The 18,153-nt window shown below is 41.9% G+C and overlaps 1 protein-coding gene across 2 annotated transcripts in view; it reads right to left on the bottom strand.

Moving 5' to 3' along the window:
• Positions 1 to 7,372: 7,372 nt before the first annotated feature.
• SESTD1 (SEC14 and spectrin domain containing 1) overlaps positions 7,373 to 18,153 on the bottom strand; it is a 69,444-nt gene continuing 58,663 nt past the window's right edge. For both annotated transcript variants that reach the window (XM_056861381.1, XM_056861380.1), the window contains exons 13-19: positions 16,163 to 16,277; positions 15,239 to 15,398; positions 12,052 to 12,133; positions 11,165 to 11,287; positions 9,257 to 9,448; positions 7,949 to 8,070; positions 7,373 to 7,718 (exon numbers count right to left, since the gene is read on the bottom strand). In XM_056861381.1, coding sequence (XP_056717359.1) covers positions 7,589 to 7,718; positions 7,949 to 8,070; positions 9,257 to 9,448; positions 11,165 to 11,287; positions 12,052 to 12,133; positions 15,239 to 15,398; positions 16,163 to 16,277 — 924 coding nt within the window. In that variant the 3' untranslated portion in view covers positions 7,373 to 7,588. The remainder of the gene's footprint in view (positions 7,719 to 7,948; positions 8,071 to 9,256; positions 9,449 to 11,164; positions 11,288 to 12,051; positions 12,134 to 15,238; positions 15,399 to 16,162; positions 16,278 to 18,153) is intronic.

Below are 18,153 nucleotides of genomic sequence, written 5' to 3' on the forward strand. Positions count from 1 at the left end.
AATCCCAAAGCACAACAGACTAATAACGCTGTTGGAAGTTCTCTACATTTCCCTTATTGACGATGAATACTTTTATTAACAGAGCTCCTTCAACCTGAGATCTTGAGCCGTTCAGTAAGATTAAAATTAGTTACGCAGTGTTGTTCAACCATCCTAGAAAATGTATAAAACATAAAGATAAAAATTAAAAACTAGCAGAGTTTCTTAATTCTGAGCAGGAGAACACTTTAAAGATATTACAGCAGACAAAATTTTAGATACTAATCTCATAGTTTCCTGATAGATATCAGCTAACAGAAAGGAGACTGCCTTTGATTCAGGAACAAGTTGATACTTTCTCAGATCAGGGGTAATCCACAATTCTCTAAGTGAGGCCCAATGCAAATAGATAAATAGCACATGGACAGTAATCTCAGTCTTACCAGTAGAACAGCTATGTAGGCCATCAGAGAAAGGAATTCCCCTATAGCGCCCATTCAGTTCTGCTGTAGGAAGACCACTCAATCTACCCTACATGAATTCATCTTGAACACATAAACAAGAACCTTGCTATGATGAAGAGAAGTGGATCAGAATTGCCCAGCTTTTTTCAATCACCGCTGTATCTAACCTCTTTCCTCCCATTATAACGTCAAAGGCTAATATTGATAGTGTGTAAGGGGTACTGGAAATTGGGGCAGAATGGGGGCATCAGTTTTCAGCCCCCTCGCTCACACCCTTTTCTTCAGGCTCTTCCCCAATGTAAGCCCTCAATTATCCATAAATGGAATGAAGTTTGCTGCAGAAAGGACCGGACATAGAGATGCAGAAAATCTGTTCATCTATTTTTAGGTAACTCGGGACTCTGAGTTAACAGCATAGGGCATAACCCAAGCAAATTTAAGGACTTTAACTGCCCCACTGATTTCATGTGAGGGGAAAATGAAACACACTACTTGTTTCTGGGGAGAGATGCTTCCATGTTCTCTCTCAGTACAATGTATTTGAGCACACATGTGTTTTCAACTGTAAAAACACCACCAACAAAAAGGAACAAACTTTTAGGTGACAGAAATGGTTTTAAATCTTATAACATCAGTGTTGCTGCCTAAATCACTGCTTGAGAAAAAGCCAGAGATGACGAGAAATAAAAGGTTCTTACCTGTTAGAAGATTGTATCCCAAACTGTCTGGCAGTTCGGTAGCAAGGAACTGCATATCCAGAAATAGGGAAGGAAGGGATTAAGGTTTCTTGCTTTTATTTTGGTACATTACTTATTTTTACACACATTTCCAGAGACTGCAAGGCTCCACTTCAAGCCACTAAAGCCACTTAGCTCATGGTATTTGATATTTACTCAGTCAGGAGACCGCTCATCACTCCAGAATGAAACGTTGCCTGCCTGAAGAGAACTTCGTGTTTTCACTGATGAGTAAGCTTAAGCGAGTTTACAGAGAAATCCCATTTTATTCAGTAGGGCTTACTCCTAGGAAAGTGTTCTTCGGATTAGTTTATGTATCCTGAGACTTTGCACAGATCTCTAAGTTTTCCTCAGATATACCTGAATTTAGACACATTGACATTTTCTTGTTCGCCATTTGAATTTGTAGAGGATGCTTTGGATACTGTAGCGTAATATGTGGGCAGGGTCTGGTTCCTCTTGTGTGTGTGTGTGTGTGTTATGTGCCATCAAGTTGCTTCCAACTTATGGTGACCCTATGAATTAATGGCCTCCAAAACATCCTACTGTTAACACCTTGTTCAGGTCTTGCAAACTGAAGGTCGTGGCTTCTTTTATTGAGTCAATCCATCACACATTGGGTCTTGCTCTTTTCCTACTGCCTTCAACACTTCCTAGCATTATTCTTTTCCAGTGAGTCTTGTCTTCTCATGATGTGACCAAAGAACGATAACCTCAGTTTAGTCATTTTAGCTTCAAGGGAGAATTCAGGCTTGATTTGATCTAGAACCCACTTATTTGTCTTTTTGTTGGTCCACAGTATCTGTAAATTTCTCCTTCAACTGCACATTTCAAATGAATCAATTTTCTGTCTGCTTTTATCATTGCCCAACTTTCTCTCTCTCTCTCCCTTTCTCTCTCTCTCTCTCTCTCTCTCACACACACACACACATTTTACTGGAGTAAATAAGTATCTAAAAGAAACAGTTTTGGCTGGAACCACACATTGCTACATATCAAGCCTCCTAGTTTTGCAATTGTGGCCTGGACAAACAGGATGTGGTTACTATCCACAATGTATGGATCCAATGTGTGTGACAGACGTGTGCAAGCACACACTCACATAAATGCATTTTCCTGTAAAAAATTATATATTTATGGAGGAGAATCAGGACCACTTGAGGGTACATTTTCCTGGCAAAAGCAGCATGTGGTATACATACAGAACCTTCATGACTGATATTCTATTCATGAAGTTTTTATTCAGTATCACTTCTTGAGTGAAAGGTGGTGACATATTAAGTGACCTATAGTTCGCAGTGATTGCCACCATAGTGCTGGGTGACAAGGGTGATACTTACCAAACTTTTCAAGTCCATCACATGGGCAACCCAGCTGCTAACACCAAATTTAGAAGTGTCAGTAAAGGTGAAACAGACCACAATGAAAATATTCAGGAGAGAAATCACTGCCAAAATTGGGCAAAGCCTACTCAAAATAGCATGCCCATAAGCCATAAGATCCATACACACCTTAGTTGACAAGACTCCAGTATACCAGACAAGATAACCAAACTCACTAGAGCAACCACAACATAATCTACTACCATCACAATCTGTTCCTTATATTGTGCTGGATAATGACTCTTCAGATTACAGCTTCTCGGAATTTTAAAACAATACCAATGGCCAATAAATGAGGTTATTGACTCTGCAGTATGATAGCAGAGTGATCTGAAGGGATTTAATGGAAACTTCCAAGTATCAGCAATGTTGTAGGGCGTAATGAGAAAACACAGTTATTGTGTTTATTTTTGAAAGATCGAGGCTTCTGCACTAAACGCTCTTACTAGGGAGTAAATCCCATTGAACTCAATGAGACTTTTTCTGAGCAAATATGAATAGGATGCCCCGACCAGGATGGCCTAGGCTAGCCAATCTCGTCAGATCTCGGAAGCTTCCCAGAGGCGGCCCTGGTTAGTATTTGGATGGGAGACCACCAAGGAAGTCCTGGCTTGCTATGCAGAGGCAGGCAATGGCAAACCACCTGTTTGTCTCTTGCCTTGTAAACCCTACGGGATCACCATAAGTCAGCTGAGACTTGATAGCACTTTCCACCACCACCGTGCATAGGATCGACAAGAAAGTCTACTCAAATGTTCAGAAACGTGATGTTTACAGGCATGCATACTCACCCTAAGAGATAATTTTCTATGTGGCTTCCTAATTGCTGGGCTACAGTGGACACCTGGATAATTGGCAGCCGAAGGCCAAACTGCTTCTATAGACGGAGTAAAGACTTCCTTAGGAACTAGGAAAAAACCCATAAGACACACTTGTCTATGGGCCGACAATATTTCAGAAGCAAGCTTGAGAGAGCTTTAAGTTCTGCCTGAGAATGTCCTTATGCTCCTTTGTAGGATGCAGTATTTGAGCTCTCTTCATCTATGCTCCAATCTTCTTTGACTCCGAATTTGTGATGTTTAACTGGCATTTCCCTCCAAAGGAAGCAGCCTTTCTTTCAAAAGCTGTAGCAGAAGAAAATGGCAGACTTCTCCTTGTGCCTGGCCTTAACATACCAGTTCTCGGAGTGAAAATCCAGATGGTAGGTATATTGTAACGATAAATGTGCATGGGGTGAGGTTTACATGCGAAGAACAGTGCTGTCAACATTAAATATGAGCATTTGGGCCTGGGGAATTTTGGCTCAGATGGCTTGAATAGGATAATTTATGAGGTCTAGAAATTTTAAGATACTAAAGCAGGAATCAACCTCCACACTTCAGTGCTGCCTTGGACATTTACCTATGAAATTAGACCACTTCATTCACCAGGACACTTTTCTTTTTTGCCTTACTCTGCGCTAAAAAAGAAAGAAAGAAAAAGAACAGTTTGATATCGTTCTTTTCTATGGAATACTGATTCTACCTAAAGGGTTAACTTAATTTTTTTTTTTAGTTCTATTTCAAAATGGCTGCTTTTATCACTAAGAAGAGAGAACATTAATCTTTTGCAATGTACTGTAACTTATTTTCAATTACGGAAATGTACTGTAAAAGTGAGTGAAATGTAGTGGCTTATTACATTAGCATAGTTTAAGCGTAATTATGGCTTTCTTGCCAAAGAACAGATATTATGCCTGCAATGACTGTTACTGGAAATCATTCCATATTTGACAATTTCAATTAGATGTAAGCAGCTTAGTTTAACTTCAGTAATTGAACACAAACTTATAAACAAGTTCCTGACATTTCAGCTTTGAAAGTGAAAACGCTAGGAGACACGTAATTAAGAAGGGTACATTGTTTTTTGCCCTTCGATACTTTTTTTTTTGAACACAGTAAAAGATAGTCAGGGCTGCAAATGCTCAGGGGTTGCACATCTATTTAAAAAGCAAATTTCTAGCAGGGGTAGTTGTATTGATAAGGCCTGGAAGCATGTAGGCTGCAACTATGCATTCTGCTTTGGGCAATGACCTGTGGGAAACAGGAGATTGATGGATTCTCTGGAGCATTATGGTTTATGGAATGCTGAGAATCCCTCAAACTCAATTTCTTCTGTTTCCCACAGTTCATTGCCAATGAACCTCCTTGTCCTCCTTGAATGTCACAAGCAGAATAAAGTATGGAAAACTTTGCTCTGCTCTGGTTAGACCTCACCTAGAGTACTGTGCTCAGTTGGGGGCTCCGCAATTTAAGGAAGATGTAGACAAGCTGGACCATGTCCAGAGGAGGGCAACAACGATGGTGAGGGGTCTGAAGCCCAAGTCCTATGAGGAAAGGTTGAAGGAGCTGGGTACGTTTAGCCTGAAGAGTAGAAGACTGAGAGGGAATAAGATAACCATCTTCAAGTACTTGAAGGGCTGTCACATAGAGGAGGGTGCCGAGTTGTTTTCTGTTGCCCCAGGTCGGACCAGAAGCAACAGGTTGAAATTAAATCAAAAGAGTTTCCGTCTAGACATTAGGAAGAATTTTGTAACAGTTAGAGCAGCTCCTCAGTGGAACATGCTTCCTCGGGAGGTGGTAAACTCTCTTTCCCTGAAGCTTATTAAGAAGAGGTTAGATGGCCATCTGTCAGCGATGCTGATTCTATGACCTTAAGCAGATGATGATAAGGAGGGCATCTTGGCCATCTTCTGGGCATGGAGTACGGGTCACTGGGTGTATGTGGGGGGAGGTACTTGTGAATTTCCTGCATTGTGCAGGGGGTTGGACTAGATGACCCTGGTGATACCTGCCGACTCTATGATTCTAAACAAGCATAACACTGGATGTACAATTTTCTGCTCCTTGCATATGAATTTTGTTTATTATACCTAGTCTGGAGAGATCTTGCAATATAATATTTGTGTATGTATGTTCCTTGTCCTGAGCAGAGAACAAAGTAAAGAAGGTCTACTAATGATTAACAGCCACATTGAAAGGTGTGATAAAGTCCCTTCTCCTGCCCACAAAACTCATACTCTGAAATTCTTGACATAGAAGACCCTCTTTGCCCACCCTATGTGCCCAGTGAGGGCCCCAAAGGAGCCACCGATCATCATTCCCAGGACCATACCAGCTTGGTAGCTCTTTTCAGCATGTTGCAGAAAAGAGTTGGTTTTTATATGCCGACTTTCTCTACCTTTTAAGGAGAATCAAACCAGCTTACAATTTCCTTACCTTCCTCTCCTCACAACAGGCACTTTGTGAGATAGGTGGGGCTGAGAGAGTTCAGAGAGAACTGTGACTGGCCCAAGGTCACCCAGCTGGCTTTATATGGAGGAGCGGGGAATTGAATCCAGTTCACCAAATTAGAGTCCACCGCTCTTAGCCACTACATCACGCTGGCTCTGTATGTGTGTATGGCAAAATTATAGTGTAGTATGCCATCCTGCTGCTGAGTTTCCTCCCTCCCACATACAAGCATTAATTCAATGGGCCTATGAAAGCTTTCCTACCTTTTCAGGAGCCAAGGTGGTAAACGTTTTGAACATATCTACTTAATCGTCAGGTAAAGAACAAAGGGAAACAAAAAAGTGTAGGCCATTGCCTCATAAAACAAAGTGTGTCAAAAAGGAGAATGAAATTGATTCTTAAGTATAAAATGGTCTTTATTTGGCTTTTGCAGATTGGAAGAGTAAATACAGTCTGCACATAATTTTAATATTAATTTAATAAACCTTCGTTACAATACGCAGCATTTATCAAGTCTGCACATCGCATACAGATTACCTATTTAACTTGACTTTACTCAGCCACGAGCAACTAACAGTATACATACCTGCAAAGTAGCAAAGAAAAAGATAAAAAGTGTGTCTACTGGGGAGGGGTTGACCTGCCCCAATAAGCCTTCTCAATCAAAACCTTCAAGCTTTGGATAGCTTCACTACCTCGCCACTACGGTTTTCTTCCTCCCAAATCTCATAAAATCTCCCACACACCCCTGCAGCTAGAGATGCAAGTTGATAGGAACGATGGTTTGCTGTACCTCCCAGGAAAACAAGAGGAAGTTGCCACTCATACCATGAAGATAGGAGGAATCTGAATTCTGCTCAGATAGCTTCTCCCATCCCCTCTTGATATATGTCTTCTCGCCTCACATCTTCTGATTTTAGACAGTAGGAGACATGTTGTGCCTACTCCATGTTGTCTCAGATATGAAGAGGCTCCTCCACACCCAGAATCTCAAGTGTCCGTTCCATATCACAAGAAAGAGGGGAAGAACATTGTGTGCCAAACTGGAAAGCCAGAGAACGTGGTGCCCTCCCCAGTTCTGCCGGAGAACTTCCACGGCACACTAGGAAATACAGGAATACATAAATGTGATCCAGTTTTTAAAAGATGGGTTTTATTAAGCACAAAACAGTTTTCAATACATTATCCATACAAACTGGGAGGGAAAATCCACTTATAATGAATTTGATATTCCGAGATTCGATGGGTGGGATGCATATTGGCACAATTTAAAAAAGAGGACCATTTTAAAAAGTAAGACAAATCAAAATTATAGGGTCACCACTGTCTACACAACAGATAGCTTGCCTATAGCCTACAAACGCTACAATCGTTTGGAGAAGAAAAGAGAATTATTATTCTGTGTGGAACTTGCACTTATTAGCACCATTCAAAATTTGCATCAGCTGCTTAGGGCAAAGAAGAATCTGACGAGTCGAGTAAAGCTTCATCGCAAAGGGTCCAGCACAACTTGTTCAGTTCCTTTTTTTTTTTTTTTTTATAATAGTATTTGAATTCTATGGTTTCGTAGCATGTTAAATAATTATGGCTTGGTAGAAATACACTGTTAAGATGTAGAATAAAAAAAAAGATGGAGAGTTTATAATAGCTGAGGAAATGCATTTTAATGTATTATGCCTGGCGTAAAATGCAGTGACACGCTGGGGTTACAAACGGGCATGTTATGAACTGGCGAGATAAAAAGATCCAGACTATTAGCTCTCTGTGGGACAGACTTCTGGTTGTCTCAGCTGCTGCTTCTTCAGACAAACTAGCTTTATCTTCTCTCTGATGTGTTCGGCTGTAGAAGCCATGTCACTTGGGCTCCCAAAGTACTGTTCAGTACTAAAAGAAACAAGGAAAACACACACACACAAAAAAACTGGTGAATTCTACTGACTGCTAAAGCCACTGGGAAGAAAGGCAGGAGGCTATAAAAGTAAATAAATCATTTCAAAAGGAATGCAGGGCACAATATTTTTATGTTCATGTGTTGAATATTTAGATTTGTTCAGCTTACTGTTACGAAATGAACAACTTTAGAATAACGGCATGGTTCAGAGCAGGCAACATACCCGTCAGGATAAACTACAGGCACTGTTAATCTATCCAAAAGTGATTTCCCAACAGCTTCGATTTCATCAAATTGCTCCATGTCATTAATAGACTCAGGCTGATCTGGGCATTCTTGCAAAACCTGGTATTAAGAATCAATGAAAACCGGGTGAGTTCAAGCTGCCAAAGACCCTTAAAAAGCAGAGCAAATTCCTCAAGTTTTTTACTGATCTTGCTATCATTTTTCTGAAGCTTTTTGGATACAGTGGCTCAGGTTTGTGGCCCAAAACGGAGCATCTTTTGGAAATGCCATAAGACTTAGCTGTGTATGGGCTGAGATTTTGAGGTCTAGGTAAAACCAGCAAAAGATTGAGAGTTGTTTTTTTTAGCTGTTTTATTCCATTTGAATGGAATTAAATATTTTTAAAAATGAAAATAGGACTGAAGACACATGAAGGATGATGAGCCTCTCTTGGCAGTCTGAAGTGGTACAGCCCAATAATTATTCTGCCCAGATGTCAGTTGCTTGCAGACTGGTCCTAACTGACATGAGACGGAATGATGGAATGTCAAAAAAGAAAGCATCTACATGACTGTTTGACACAGCCATAACATTTTGATTATAATCCCAATTCTTTAGAACCAAGTTCCACTGCCATCCATGGGACCTCTTTTCAAATGAATCTGGTTAGTATGACGATTCCACACAGATGGACTGAGAGGTCCATTCCTGAAGGGGGGGCAAAACTCCTTTGGAGCTGGCATGACCCCACGGTGATGTAGGTACCACCTTATCACGGACTAAGGTGGCATCTATTCCAGCGCAGGGGCAAACTCACTGGCCCCTGGGCACCGCTAGCCCACGCCGCCAGCACAGCCATGCCGGCTGGGCTTTCTCTGTGGCAGCCAGAAAACATCTGAGGAAGCAGTGCAGTTGAACATAGGAAGCTGCCTTACACTGAAGCAGACCCTTGGTCCACCAAAGTCAGTATTGTCTACTCAGACTGGCAGTGGCTCTCCAGGGTCTCAGGCTGAGGTCTTTCAGATCACCTACTTGCCTAGTCCCTTTAACTAGAGATGCCAGGGATTGAACCTGGGACCTTATGCATGCCAAGCAGATGCTCTACCACTATGCCACAGCCCCTCCCACTGCTCCCGGCCGCCATGGATTCTACTCCCCCCCTTCAGGATTGCGCTCTTAGTTGTACCACTCAAAACATTATAATCTGTCCATTTTGGAAACATTCAAATAGGATATAAACCCACTGAATCTAACTGTAATGATGAAAAAAGCATACTTTAAAGATTTTGTGTTTGGAGTAACTAACCTTTTCAGTGTTCGAATGGAATGCAAGAGCCATCTCCAGCCTCGTTACTCTCTCCTCTGAAGTTATCGTAAACTGTTTCCACACTCTGTTCAGTTTCGGAAGCGTGTCTCCTGAGGACCTAGAAGTGCATCGCAGAGACTGACACAAAACGACAGTAGCCTGTAGTAACTGTCTACCGTAATCATAAGTACTCTGTATAAAAAGGAAAAACATAGGTAAAACAAAAATATAAGATATTGTCGAAGGGTTTCACGGTCAGAGTTCATCGGTTCTTGTAGGTTATCCGGGCTGTGTGACCGTGGTCTTGGTATTTTCTTTCCTGACGTTTCACCAGCAGCTGTGGCCGGCATCTTCAGAGGAGTAACACTGCCTGCCACAGCTGCTGGCGAAACATCAGGAAAGAAAATACCAAGACCACGGTCACACAGCCCGGATAACCTACAAGAACCGAAAAATATAAGAAATTCAAAACTGGGAACAGATTAGATGGCAACACAGCGACACGCCTGCAAGGTATGAAATATCTAAAAGGCAAATCACAAGGCATTCCTCAGCTTACCTCGTCTATCAGCCTGGTTCTCCAAGCTAGCTAGTGCAGGACAGCAGCAACAGCCTCGCTTGGGAAATCAGAGAAGGGAAGGACACTGAGGGAAACTGGAACATGATCCTCTAGCACATTTGTACTAAAACAACTTTTTGCATGCACACAAATACGCACAGCCAATACTTAGTAACACTGATATCTCTGCCACACAACTCGTGCAAACCGCTCCTAGAAAGAAAAAAAGCCAGAGGGATCTGGCACATAACTGATTCCTCCTATGTCCCTCCTTTTGCTGGAAGCACAACTGATAGCTCTTGAAAAAGCCTGACGTATGGGAGAGAATTCCTCCTCTCTCACAGAGCATTTGTGTGAGGAAAGACTTTTTTCTCTTCCTGCTCGGAATCTGCAGATGACTGCAGCAGCAAGGCAAAAGTCTAGCATGAGGTCAGAGAGAACTGCCTAGTTCTCCTCCAAGTTTTCTGTCACAGGACTTGAAGAAAGGGGTCGGTAAGTTGGCTAGTAAGAACATAAGAAAGGCCATGCTGGATTATATCAAGGTCTATCAAGTCCAGCAGTCTGTTCATACAGTGGCCAATTAGGAGCCTCTAGGACGCCCACAAACAAGACAACTGCAGCAGCATTATCCTGCCTGTGTTCCAAAGCACCTAATATAATAGGCAAGAATTAGCAGATCTTGGTTTAACATGTAGTAGTCCCAATTTGTACAGCATAATTGTCCAAATGTTTCAGTTCCTTTAAAGAAGAAGAGGAGGAGGAGGAGTTGGTTTTTATATGCCAATTTTCTCTACCTTTTAAGAGAATCAATCTGGCCTACAACTGCCTTTCTTTCCTCTCCCCACAACAGACACCTTGTGAGGTAGGTGGAGCTGAGAGAGTTTGGAGAGAGCTGTGTCTAGTCAAAGATCACCCAGCAGGCTTCATGTGGAGGAGTGGGGAAACCAACCCGGTTCATTAGATTAGAGTCCGCCGCTCATGTGGGAGTGGGGAATCAAACCCAGTTCTCCAGGTTAGAGTCCCCCGCTCTTAACCACTACACCACGCTAGCTACATAATCAAGATTCAACTCCTGAAAAACATGAAGTGGTCGCCAAGCACACTGAGTAAACTATTCCACATTTGCTTGTGAGCTCAAAGATGTCAAAGTCAACCCCATATATATCTTCACTCATAAGATTATGGCTGCCCCTAAGGACATGTTCTAATGAAATAATCCTGCCAGATCTAGCAATGACTTTTGGCAAACTAATTTTTTTTTTTTGCACCCATGGAAACTACAGGCCTTACTGGTAAGTTGCCAGTGACCTATCTAACCTGTTAAGGAATGACGTATTTCCAACATATACCTGTGCTACATCAACAAATTTCCGATGTTTTTCCAACAAAATTTTGGTTTCTTGACTGTCATCTCCCAGTCGGATGTGAGTCTTCAGTAGAGCATCTAATAATTCACTTAACCATTCTACCGCCTAAAGAGGGGGAAAGAAGCAGCAGAAGGTGAAGCAGAATATATTTAAACCAGGTTAATTTAACAAAAACTATTTGCCAAAAGGTGAAATGAAAAAGTTGACAAGCTATGTAAACAGCGACCCAGTGAAGAGTTTCAAAAAAATTTGAAATTATATAGTGCATATATTTCTTTAAAATGAAACAAAAAAAGTTTAGCCGCAAGGCTATACTCAATATGTTAAGTAAAATGCCTGTATTGGAATTCAGTTATTATTAATAAGTAATCAATAAGAGATAATAAATGAGACAGTAAACTGAAGTATAATCATTGTGTTAATATAAGGAATATAATCATGGGAGTGAAGGATTTTACAGCACATAGTAAATATTTAATGTGACTAAGCTAGTATAGTCAACGCAGGAAAGATTATAAGATGGAAACAAATTTGGTTATATCCACCCAGATAAAAGTTTGTTATTAAATGTTGTAGATTTCAAGTCTGTAGCATTCACGTATTGTTTGTGGGTCGTAGTTCTGTTTGTATTGCGTGTTTGATTATAAATTAGAAAATAAAAATATTTAAAACAAAAAAAAGGTGAAATGAGAATAAGGTCAATACATAAACTTTGAACTTTCTTCAACGAGTCTGCAATTTATTACAGGGATGGTCAAGTGCCAAAAAACTTTTTCTAGCTTATTCCCAAAATTAATTTGTTTAGTCATTAAAACATCTATGAAACGAAATATATGACGAAGGCTGCAATACATGGGGACAGATCTCACCTGGGAGGCATCTTCTTCACATTTAAATAACTGAACCATCTGAAGCATTTTCAGTCGCCGCACATCCACCATGTCCTCACATCTGTAAAAAACAGAATTATACGCAACAGAATTCAAAAGCGGTTATTATACCTCTGTGTGGACATTGCCTCCTCAGCATATACTATGACAGGGTACACAAACAATGCTGATTCAGGGGACATTTTTCTCTGCTACGGCCAACCCATTCCTGTGTCTTCAGTAGCCGGGCCCAGCATGGCTGAGGCGCCGCCACGGCGTAGCAGGGGCGCCGCCACAGCGTGGCTGAGGCCCTGTTCCCTAACCGCCAAAAGGCTTTAAAAAGCCTTTTAAATGTTTTTGTTTGTTTGAAAATTGGGCATTTTGCCCCATAGAAAAGAGCGAGGCTGCACCAGCAAAAAGCTGGCACGGCAACGTTGTTGTTGTTGACAGCGTACCAGGGGCAAAAGGGGTCAGGAAGCGGCCTACTTGCAGCTCCACCCCCCAGCATGCCCCAGGAACACCCCTAGGACACTGGTGCGAGGCTTTGCAGTGGACGCCGGCGAGGCCAAGTTGGCAGCCATGCCTCTTGTGGCAGCGCAAGTGGCCAGGGCACCGGTGCAAGCAGCCCGGACAACGGCGCGGGCACTTGCGCTCCTCCTGAGCTCTTTCCCGCCAAGAGCTCAGGAATGGGCTGTAAAGGTTATAAAAAAATATTACTATGCAATGAGCTATATGGAAGAGAGTTGCAAAGCAGGAAAAGTGGGGAAGATTTGCAACCCCTGCATGAGTACACCACTGGACCCAACTCAGTAGATCCAAGCATTTCTTCTGATTACCGAACTGCCTTGCAAATTAGGGCAACTGATAGATGCGTGGTTTTTTTTCATGGCATGCAGGCCTTTTTGTTTTAAGTAGCCCTCTTTATTTATTTTACTTACAATCTTTTATACCCACCTTTCTCCCCCACAGGGACCCAAAGCTGCTTACAACATTCTCCACTTGACCATTTTATCCTCACAACAACCCTGCGAGGTAGGCTAGGCTGAGTGTGACTAGCCCAAAATCACTTCCAAGAGCTTCCATGGCAGAGTGGGAATTCGAATCTGGGTCTCCCAGATTCTGACACTCTAACCGCTATATCACACTGGTGTAGTTTTCTTGGTGAGGCTGCTCACACCTCACTCTTGTCTGGAAATTCTTCCTACTCTGGATGATAGCACTGTCTGGGAGTAAGGAATGAGAGAACCCAGTTTGGCAAGTGCTTTGTGAAAGCAGATGCACTTTTCCACCAGAGCTATCCCATCTAAGGGGAGCAACAAATCTTTCCAGAAAAAAAGAGGTATGGCGCTAGCCTAATACATCCTAGATAGCCAGCATGGTGTAGTGGTTAAGAGCAGTGGTTTGGAGCAGTGGACTCTAATCTGGAGAACCAGGTTTGATTCCCCACGCCTCCACATGAGCAGCGGATGCTAATCTGGTGAACCAGGTTGGTTTTCCCACTCCTCCACATGAAGCCAGCTGCGTCACCTTGGGCTAGTCACAACTCTCTTAGAGCTCTCTCAGCCCCACCTACCTTGCAGGGTGTGTCTGTTTAGGGGAGGGTGAGGGAAGGCAATTGTAAGCCGGTTTGATTCTTCCCTAAGTGGTAGAGAAAGCCAGCATATAAAAACCACATGCACACTTCTCTTTTTCTTAGCCTTTGTATCAGGGGACCAAGAAATTTAATCTTTAAAACATTTCAAGATAAATTAATCATCTGATATAAAAAAAATCCTAAGGACTTCCAAGACATTTTATCTGTCTTAACTTCTGAGGGAGACTTTATCTCATCAGTGAATATTAAATTGGGATTCAGAAATAAGAAGGCTGATTTTTTTTTAGGTCGTGATTAATGTATTTTGTCTGAGTCTGAACCTATGGGTCTTGTTCCACACAACAGAATGCTTTAATATCCGCTACAAAAGAATACCACAACATTGGTTCTTGTAGGTTATCCGGGCTGTGTGACCGTGGTCTTGGTATTTTCTTTCCTGACGTTTCGCCAGCAGCTGTGGCAGGCATCTTTAGAGGAGTAACACTGAAGGACAGTGAGACACTGTTCTTCAGTGTTAATCCTCTGAAGATGCCTGCCACAGCTGCTGGCGAAACGTCAGGAAAGAAAATACCAAGACCACGGTCACACAGCCCAGATAACCTACAAGAACCAATGAACTCTGACCGTGAAAGCCTTCGACAATACCACAACAGCTTGCCCTGAGGCATCAAAAGGCATCAAGCGAACAGCAACAACTATAAGTGAGATAGCAAACTAAGAACGCATATGATTCTCCCTCTGTAACATAAACATTAAGTTAAAATGGCCCGAACAGTATCCGGCTTTCCTCAACCAGGGCCAGGGCCTTTTTGGTGGAACGCCATGCCTAGTGAGGGCCCTGTGAAAATTGAAACAGTTCCGCAGGGCCTGTAAGACTGAGCTGTTCCGCCAGGCATATAGTTGAGGACAGTGGCAGTTTCCATCTTGCTGGCCTCCATTCCCCTTCCTTTTCCCTCTATCCTTGTTGATAATTACTCTGTTTGTTGTGTGGTTTCTCCTTATTGTGTGGTTTGAAGGGCTGTCATATAGAGGATGGCGCCGAGTTGTTTTCTGTTGCTCCAGAAGGTCGGACTCAGAACTAATGGGTTGAAATTAAATCAAAAGAGTTTCGGTCTAGACATTAGGAAGAATTCTTTAACAGAGCGGTTCCTCAGTGGAACAGGCTTCCTAGGGGGTTTTGGTAAGCTCTCCTTCCCTGGAGGTTTTTAAGCAGAGGCTAGATGGCCATCTGTCAGCAATGCTGATTCTATGACCTTAATCAGATGATGAGAGGGAGGGCACCTTGGCCATCTTCTGGGCATGTAGTAGGGGGTCACTGGGGGTGTGGGGGGGAGGTAGTTGCGAATTTCCTGCATTTGGACTAGATGACCCTGGTGGTCCCTTCCAACTATGATTCTATAATTCCCTGCCATTGTTTTATGCTGTTTGTAGCTGACGAGTTTAGCTTTAATAGGTAAATTATGGTTTTAAATGGTATTGTAATGGTTGTGAGCCGCTCAGAGCCTGACTTGCTCAGGAATGAGCAGCACAGAAATCTAATCAATTAATCCATAAATTAATGTTTTTAATTTCCCAAGCAACTTCAGATGTTACCTTTGCTTTCTCAGCTGCATATCTTCCATCACTCCCTGGATGTGATCGACATTCTCTTTGTTTTCGGTGGATACATCCTTGCCGTAAGCCCAAGACGCCTGGTTGGATATTTGATCAAGAAGACTTTGACCCTTTTCACGCAAACCCTGCAGACCTAAATCTAAAGGCACAACAAGACAAACACCTTATTTCATAGAACTATTACATTTTCCCCCCCACCGATCCTGTAAATCTCACATTATTGTTCTTCTTTCAAGAACCGTCTGTCCAATTCTCTTTTCACGCACAAGCCAGTGGCGGCAATTTAACTTTCAAGAAATGATATGTCAGTTTGCTTACTGGATTACAAAATGAGAAACTGCTTTAAACTCATCGTACAAGTGTTGACAGTCAATTCTATTTGTGTCAGTATCTAAGGAGGTAATTAGTATCTAAGTGGCTAGGAAGTTACATAGGCACATACAGGATTTCTAAACTATCATTTGTTTCAAGCAGTACTGGCATTTATTACATAAGGCATCACTCAATGGCGCACCTTGAATTTGTAAGATGCCCTGGAGATTTTCTGCCAGTCTGAATAGACAATACTAGAATAGATGAGCCACTGACCTAACTCTATAAAAGGCAGCTTCATGTGTTCCTATTTGTAATTTCTTCTTATGAAGTACCAAATCACATGGTAGTCGTAACCCTGCAGTTTTCATTTTCTCCTTTTTATTTGCACTGTTACGATGAAGGTGAACAAACTGACATTAAATAAAGATAAATGCAGTCTGGATAAGGGATACTCAACCTGTACATATAATATCAAGCAGGAAAAGGCGGGGAGGAAATGGAATATCCCTTTCATCTATTTTTTTCCCCATTCTAATGTAATCATTCACTGTAGCACAAATTTCAGCAAGTCGCCCATCTTAGGCTTACCAACACTTTTTAACTTTTCTTCAAGTAATTTTAAAGTTTGCTGAATTGATGCTCCGTCAGCTGGTGCTACATCTACACACAGCATCCCCAGTAAGCCATCCAGTTGCTGAGACAGCTGGGGGAAAAGGGGGGAGAAGAACACAGACATTAGTTTCTCCCAATCTGAGCGATTTCTAGAGGATGTGCTAAAAGAGTGGCTGATAGATAACGATAGGTAGCCGTATTAGTCTGTCAACAGCAGTAGAAAAGACCAAGGGTCCAGTAGCACCGTAAAGACCAACAGCATTTCTGGCAGGGTATTAGCTTTTGTGAGCCACAGCTCACTTCTTCAGATACAAGTATGTGAGTCCATCTATCCTTAAGTAGAGAAGAGTGAATTAGACACACAATGGCAATGTAAATGTAAAAAGAAAGTAAATGACGTTAGCAGGCGTGATTGGGATTAGGTGTGATATGCAGAGGGCAAGTAGGCGTGGAGAAATCAGCATTGGTAATGAGACAGGAATCCCAGATCTCTATGCAATCCAGGAGAATGCATTGTCTTGAGCTCCATTATTAGTTGTAATTCAGCAGTCTCTCTTTCTAATCTCCCTTTGAAATTCCTTTATAAGAGAACTGCTGCTCTTAAACCAGCAACTGATTTGAGTGGCTGAGTGTTCTCAGGCATAGGACCTGATCAGTGATGTGAGGCCTAGCTACACGCAATGACTGCACAGAATACCATCATTTAATCAGGAGTACTTTCCATCAGTCTTCTGAGATCAAAACTGTGGAGGGTGGTGGTGGTGCAAGATCCTTCAATTACTGGGCATTTGTGTTTTGGCAGACACCAATATAGCGCTGAAGGTCATAGAATCATAGAGCTGGAAGCGGCCATACAGGCCACCTAGTCCAACCCCCTGCTCAATGTAGGATCAGCCTAGAGCATCCCTGACAAGTGCTTGTCCAGCCTCTGCTTAAAGACTGCCAGCGAGGGGGAGCTCAACACCTCCCTGGGTAGCTGATTCCACTGTTGAACAACTCTTACTGTAAAAAAAGTTTCCTAATATCCAGCTGGTACCTTTCTGCCTGCAATTTAAACCCATTATTGCGAGTCCTATCCTCTGCTGCCAACAGGAACAGCTCCCTGTCCTCCTCTAAGTGACAGCCCTTCAAATACTTAAAGAGTGCAATCATGTCCCCCCTCAACCTCCTCTCCTCCAGACTGAACATTCCCAACTCCCTCAACCCTTCCTCGTAGGGCTTGGTCTCCAGGCCTCGATGATGCTGACCCTAAAGGGTCATTTTTGAGAGGGAGCAAACTCTCCCCATTCCTTGGTACTATGTAAGAGGGTCTTATAGACAAAGACAAGGAGAAGAATGCATACTAAAAGTTACTTCCTGAATCTGAGGGATTGGAGTGAGAGGCAATGGTAAAATAGGGTTTTGTTTTTTATTTACTCCATCCTGTTATGGACTGTATCAATAACCCTACGGTATATTAAAACATTTTTGGTTTTCTATATATTAATTCACAAAACCATTTCATAAAGAAACTGCTATCGCTGTTTGGAAAAGTTCTGCTTTAACATTATCCTAAATCTACCACCTTGAATTCCATTGAAGAAATTTGGGATATACATTTTAACAAAATAAACAACACTGAAAATGGATTTCTGGGTAATAACAGGTACATCACACATTATTTTCTTTTTACGGTTTATTTAAAATTAAGAATATTTCCATGTGTTTGAGGGAAGCAGGCCACCCCAAACGAGTTTCTGACAAATAGTGAAAGTTGGGGAAATACAGTCGTATGAATTGATGGTATTAATATCTTTAATGAATTTTAGATGGAAAGTTATTGTTAACTATAGAGGCTTCCTAATATATTTTTTCAGAGGAGTTAAAAAAGAAGACTGCTTTTTATGCTGCCTGTTGTATTTTCCTGAAAGGACAAGTACATCAGAATTTGTCCATGTCAGTGCAGTAAACACTAATAAATCAGAGGG

This window comes from Euleptes europaea, chromosome 15 (genome assembly GCF_029931775.1).
Source record: "Euleptes europaea isolate rEulEur1 chromosome 15, rEulEur1.hap1, whole genome shotgun sequence".
Taxonomy (NCBI): Eukaryota; Metazoa; Chordata; class Lepidosauria; order Squamata; family Sphaerodactylidae; genus Euleptes; species Euleptes europaea.